Below are 7,164 nucleotides of genomic sequence, written 5' to 3' on the forward strand. Positions count from 1 at the left end.
TACTCCAGCCATAAGTTACACAGAACAGATGACAAGGACCAATCTGTTTACTCCAGAAGCAGAAGCATATGTGACTAAAGATGGTGAGGTCACTATCAACGAGTATGTCTTCGGAGTTTTGCCGCTGAAAATCACAAGTAGTGCCAGTATGACCGATACTGTTCTCAACAAAACATGAAGAAATGGTGCAGCCCCTGTAAAGCATACAATGTCAAGGATATGGCAATGTAGCCAATATGAAAAGTAAGAAAATTGGCCTTTAAAAAAGAATTAGAGATTTAAATCCTAAATATGTTTTTGTACACTGAATGTCATGTTGAACAATACACTCTACTGTTTCACTGAAACATTTTTTTTTTCCAATTTGAATCAAATTCTTAAATTTACTTTTCGGCTTCAACTCATCCTTGGATAATTGCTGCAAAATGTTTCTTAGTTAATTGTGAAAGTACTGAGTGAATTTCAATGGGAAAGTAGAGATGATGCTGTTGATACATTCCGATACTAGCTGGGAAAAGTCTACAAATCTTTGGTCTACATTGCAGAGGCAATGCCCTCAGGAGAATTGCTGGAACAAGTCACGTTTCGAAGCGAAAGCAATTGCTACTAAAATAAAAAGTTTCAAATTTATGGCCAGTTTTATGGTACACCATGACTTTGTCCATGAGATCAAGGGTGCTTACAAGCAACTGCAAGATAATATTCAACTATATGAGAACAACTTGTTTTTCCGTTCCCGATACTTGCTAGAACAGTCTGTGGACCTTTAAATCGGTTCATCATATGGCGAAGTATCTGTTATCAGTGCCACAGAACTGCGTAATGACTTTCAGATTCTCTCACGGAAAATGACGGAAATAGCTTCGTAAATTGTCTTGGATTGTATGTGCAATAATAAATTAGCACCATCGTTGTCCAACATCTTTCAAACTGACAACTCTCCTGTCTTTTCACACCATCATTTCTGGTAGTGAAAGAAACTTTTTCAAACACAAATTTATAAATATATATCCGAGATCAACCATGACAGAAACAAAAATATTTGAACTGGCAACAATTTCGAACGAATATGGAACTGCTTAAAAATTGGGCTAAAACAAGCAGTGTGGTATTTAACCACAATGAAAGCAAGAAAAGTAAAATTTTGTACTGGCACGATAATCACGTCCTAACTGTCACCGTCACATTTCTTCAGGCTTTAATAAATAAATAACTGTGATTTATAGTTTTGTGGCTTATTATACAATGAAAGTAAAACTGAAAGTGGGGTGAGGCAAATTGAAATTTTTCCTAAGGCGGAAAAATAGGTAACGTCAGACCTGTTGCTGGCGTATCCGTTATAAAACTAAACTGGTAAAAATAGCGTTTCAAACAAAACTTTGTGATGCAACACAGTCGGGTAGAACGAACACTAAACAAATGGTGATTAGGAAAATAGGTAAAAGCGAAATATCTCGTTGATGTTACGTATTCAATAAACATAGCAGAGTTTTAATGTTAAAAAGTCCTTTTCAGAAGAGTTTAATAATATTATTAAAAGATACATTTCGCCACACGTAATATTCTAAACTAAATCACCCTTCACCAGATTTGGCATTAAGCACGGTAACACACCATATAAGTTGATATCTCAAAACTGACGGAATAAATGGTATTTCAAAGAAAACTTGGCCATCAGCCAGCATTATGCACTTTCTTGTGGAAAGATGGGCAAATAAAAGATAGATAAATCTGGTACTAGGCAAAAGCCTCGTCAGCAGCGTTTTACAACCGACAAAGCGAAAAAATGCTTTTATTCATTATTTATGAGAAAATGGTTTTTCCTGTGACTTTTTTCCTACATTCTTTGTATCAAAGTGCAAAACAGTGGAGTTAAACTAACAGTATCACTTTAATAAAAAAGTTATAGAGTAAACATTCATTGAAACGGTTTAGTCATACAATAAATAAATCACCAGAATAGTGGAGTCAAACAGCAACAATATCATCATAATAATACAAACAAATATTAGCAATACCACTAGAATAACAGATTCAAATGTTAATAATATATGTAATAACAGAATCAAACAGTAACAATATTGCACAATAATCATTATATCAAACAGTAGCAATATCATAGTAACAACAGTCTAATAGAACAATATTATTGTGACAACAAAGTCAAACAATTACAGCCCCACTGCAACAATGACTAATGGCAATATATTTGGGAGAAAGAAAGAAAAAGTTTTATCCAAAAAGTTATAATAAAACTGAAAAACTTCACGAAAGCCCAATAAAAACATACGAATTATGGCCACTAAATTCTTAACTTACATGTTTTAACAACCCGCCAATAACTTCGAAATATCTACGTTAAGCTAAGTATATGCATAAATAAAATGTTAAACGATCTCATGAAGTGGAATTCAAGCCAGCCTTCGTGAAAGTTCGAAGTATTATATACATACGTAAGACAACAATATCAGGTCATAGTTTTGTTCCTAAGCGACAAAGAAAAGCGTTACAAAATGATGACTGGCATATATATATATACATATATTAGATTACAGAATCAACATAAGCCAGTTATTATTCTGTGTGTGTGTGTGTGTGTGTAATGCTGATATTATGAGTCATTTTTAATTTAAGTTGCACAATTCTTATTGATTTTTTAGAGCTTACTTGAAAATTGTTTTTATTTTCTCAATGTGTGATTGTTATTTTATGATGAAAGAGAAAGTTTGGTGAACAAAGCTCGCCGAAGGAAGGTCGGGGGGCCCGGATTTTCTTACAAAACTCCAACCCGTCATTTTTTGACGGCTAGGGCAAAAGTAGTTATTGTAATAACGAAAACTAACCGAATCATTTACTTATAGTAACACAGAGAAGATCGGATCAATATAGTGCTTTGTAAATTATATGCCAGCAAACATAAACAATTATGTAGATTAAAAAATAATAATTAAAATCAGGACTTGTCTACTGTAAAAATTGCTTTCATTGAATTAATTATTCATTTCAGTACGTTCCTCACTAAACATTAACCAAAATATTTATCATAAACATTTGCGATCTGTATACAAGTTGGTGTGTGTATATATAATTACACACACACGTACACATATGTGTCTTTGTGTTGTGTTTTTATCAAACACAGCTGAGAGGCTATTTTCCTCACATATCGACGCTGATTAGTAGTAAGTTCTGAAAACCAAAGTTAGCATAAGGTGGAGTTGTGCGGATATTAAAGTCTATTGTTGATAAGATTTGTTGCCTGTAGTACAAGAGCCAAACCTTAACATACCAACACAAGCTTTATCTCGCCACGTTACACTTAACGCTGACTACTTAACAACTGTTATATGGCACAGGAATGTGGAGCAACGACGATAAAACACTGCTACCTATAGTTTCTGATATTACATTATGAAACAAACAAACAAAAAATCCCTACTATGCTAAAGTTTCCTTCTGACCACTTAACAAATTAATCGAAAATAACTTCAACATTTATGTTGTGAAATGTAATATGCATTAACAACAATGAAGAATCGGTTATATTTAGATCACCATGTTTATTGAATTCGAGATTTGAGATTCATACTCTTAACGCTTGATAGAGAGGTTTCTCTGATAACGTCATTGTCCCTAACATAAGAGATTGTTTTCGAATCAACCATCGTAGTTGGTCTTGAATTAAACATCATTGGCTTTGCTTTACACTTAAATCAGACATTTTAATTCTAATTTGATAATTTTGGATACCAATTCATGGGCGTTTTCTGAATAATATGCAAAAATAACACATTTCTGTATGTTTTCAATAAAGTTTAGCCCACGTATCATCCTCAGTAGCCTAGTTTTGATAACCCACTTTAATTTTACTTTTACAATTTTGTTCCTACAACCGATCACAAACAATGAAAGCTAATTTTTAAAATGTGTTTAAGCACCATATATTTGCATTTTCTTCCACGTGTGAGGCTTGAAAATAGAGGTTAAGTCTGAGAGACGGTGTATCTGTACTGCTGTGTGAGCACTTTTCAACGGAAACCTCTTTGAAAAAGGTATATTTTACTCTGCACACAATGAAGTCTATACCTTCATTTTTTATTTTATTTTTTGGTTTTGTCGCCTGAATAGTTGAGTTAAACTCTTGCCAAAGATAAAAAATATGCTATTTTTCTGCTCTCTTTCTTTTAGATCTTAAAATTATACATAATGATAGGCACATACACACAAATAAACCAATTCTCTTCAATTTGGAATCTCGATTGGGAAAGTTTCGTACATCACTATTAGTTTCTTTTCAGGTAAAATGACCACATTGGTAAGAAACTCAGCTGTTCTTTGTTGCCCACAAGCTTGTTTGTCTTGAGGAAAATCACGTTATAACAAATACGTATTTTTGTCAGAGGCAGTTGCCAAGGGTTTTCCCCCGACTGATGAGTTTAGGAAATAATAGTCAAAATAAACGCTACACAAAGTTTTAAGCAAAATCACATGATCACTGTGGTGTTATATGTGTTCGACAACTGAAGGGCTGGTTGAAAAGACCGTTAATAAATCGTGGGCTCAGTCTAGTGAGTGTATGTAGATGTTGGTCATCCCGAAACTTTTACTTTTTCTTAGTGGAAATTTGTAATTGTATTTTACTCTGGCTGTTTTAGATTCTGGCTAAGTTATTCACACACACATTCACAAGTTCCACTTTAAATGTTAAATATTATATAAAAAATCAAACTGCCAATTTAGTTGTTTTTTTCAATTTTCACAGAAGCAAGTTAAAAAAAACAATCCCACCCATCAAATGATTGAATATGAATTGATTATACCCTCTAAAAGAGAAAAAATTGATGTTTTAATAAGTGGAATTTCTCAATTATTGGGATCCATGCACTTATTTTCCACAACTAAAAGGGATTCCGAACCCTATTATAAGTCCCAATAATAATTCTGGGTGAACAAAGCATATCTCTCTCTTGTTATTGATAAGAAATTATAATCTTTTTTACTTCCGGTGGGTCAACGGTAAGTTTACAGATTTACAACGACAAAATTGGAAGTTCATTTCACTGTGTGGGTCTACGATAAAGAAAAACAACAACAAATCTCTCTCACTTTTTCAGAGTCAAATTGATCATTCGGTAAAAATTACTTTACTACCGTCAAAAAAATGCCATTGAAAAGCAGAACGTCCCTCCCCTATATACGGTGTCAATCAATTTTGGAGTTAAAACGTGGATAAATGGGAAAGTACAGCCTCTGCATTAAGATCATATCTGAAACCATCGCTACTTCGTTTGGGAATATGTACATACGTATATGATATTTAATGTATGGCATTATATCTTTACAATTAACTTACACATGCGGTGGTAACTCGTAGAAGTTTACATTCCGATAGTGCTCCACGAATTCTTTTTTGTAGATCCCCAAGTCTTTGTAAGGATTCACAGAGACCAAAACTGATCCAATGTAAGTCTGTGGAAAAGAAAGACAAAAATAATATAAACTACATCGCTTTTATCTCGCCCACAAAATAGTGTACTTTCCTAACGATCTTAATACTCTTCTTTCAACCGATTGTTTTACTATCTTAAGCTTAGCAATATCCAAGTTTTGTGTTGTAATTTAAGACGATCTAAAACAAGTTAAAATCAAAACAGTTTTTCTGAATATGAAAGTTAATTGCCATATTTTAACGACAGCAACAGTTCATTTCACATTTCCAAGCTCAGAACAGTTGAGCAACAGTTAAATTCACATTTACAAGTTTAGAATAGTTGTCATATTTCAATGTTCAATACAGATAATAAGATTACCTTATTTACATTGTTATATTTCCATATTCAGAACAGTTACTTATCATATTTTCATGTCCAGGAAAATGATCTTTCATACTTGTGTAGATTATTTCATTACTTTTATTTTTTTCATTTATGTTTTCCATTTTGTTATTACACGTTTGGAAGAAAAAATATTTACTTATCATCGATAGGACCTCCCGATTAAGAAATCATTAAGCTAGGTCTTTTGCTCTTCAAAACCTTCACAATCATTTCATTGATAATCGTTAAACAACGAACCCTTGGAAACTTCAATAGGAAACTGGTTAAATTAGATCTTTCATAGCTTTGAAGATATTGACTATATTTTACTTCTTAATTTAAAACCAGTTTGCTTCAGGCAGATGGAGCTCGTCAGCCTGGGAGAGCAGTCCATCTAGGGGAAGGAAAACCCTGATTCTAAACCTCCGCTGCCTTGCGGGATACCCAGTTGTGGGGAAGGCTTCGGGAGTTAACCCTGAGGAAAAATCTGGAGTGGAGCCCCGTAGTCGGTCAGGCGGCGTGCGACGTCACTTTCCGTCAACTTCAATAGCTGTGGCATGTGCAGCTACTACTTCCTGGTCCCCTGGATCTTGTTGTGGAGGGTATTGCCTGCCCAAGCATGTGAAGTCTGGTTACACTTAATTGCGCGGAAGAAATCTGTAACGGTTCAACGGGCAAATGAGCAATGACCAGCACCGCATTGTGGAGTGTGAAGGGCGAGGCAGATAGGAAGTCACGGTCATCCACTGCATCCTGATCTATCCCCAGTCGTCTTGACTTGTTCTTGCCACTGGATCCGGATGGGAAGGGACGAGAGGGTGAGGTCGACGACTTGCGCAACTCTTCCTCACTATAATCCAAGTCCAGCGCACGTCACGACATCACTCCGTTGCAGTGTGTGGGAGCGGAGAGGGCTCAGACTAACCACCAAGCTGAAGGTCTATCGGGCAGTGGTATTGAGCGTCCTACTATTTGCCAGTGAAACATGGACTGTGTATCAGAGGCACGCCAGAAAGCTTAATCACTTCCATCTGTGCTGTCTCCGCCGGCTCATCCATGTTAAATGGCAAGACAGAGTTCCCAACACAGACGTTCTCAAATGTGCTGGTGTCCCTAGTGTATACACGCTTCTCCAGAAAGCACAAGTCAGATGGGTCGGTCACCTCATGAGAGAACTTGCTTCGGTATTCTATCAGCTGGCATTCTAAGTTCACCATGACTCCCAGTTCACATGGTTGATGTCGAACTCTTGCAGGGATAGTTTTAAACAGTCTTTAAAACGTTTCTTCTGTCCTCCAACCGATCGTTTACCTTCACTGCTCGCCCAGGATAGATTTCTTTGGAGAAC

The 7,164-nt window shown here is 35.5% G+C and overlaps 1 protein-coding gene across 1 annotated transcript in view; it reads right to left on the minus strand.

The window, feature by feature from the left end:
* LOC106457708 (unconventional myosin-Ic-like) overlaps positions 1-7,164 on the minus strand; it is a 110,121-nt gene that overhangs the window by 74,661 nt on the left and 28,296 nt on the right. Inside the window, exon 4 of the mRNA XM_022383720.1 lies at positions 5,354-5,469. Within this exon, the coding sequence (XP_022239428.1) occupies positions 5,354-5,469 (116 nt within the window). The remainder of the gene's footprint in view (positions 1-5,353; positions 5,470-7,164) is intronic.

This window comes from Limulus polyphemus, unplaced genomic scaffold, assembly GCF_000517525.1.
Source record: "Limulus polyphemus unplaced genomic scaffold, Limulus_polyphemus-2.1.2 Scaffold364, whole genome shotgun sequence".
Lineage (NCBI taxonomy): Eukaryota > Metazoa > Arthropoda > Merostomata > Xiphosura > Limulidae > Limulus > Limulus polyphemus.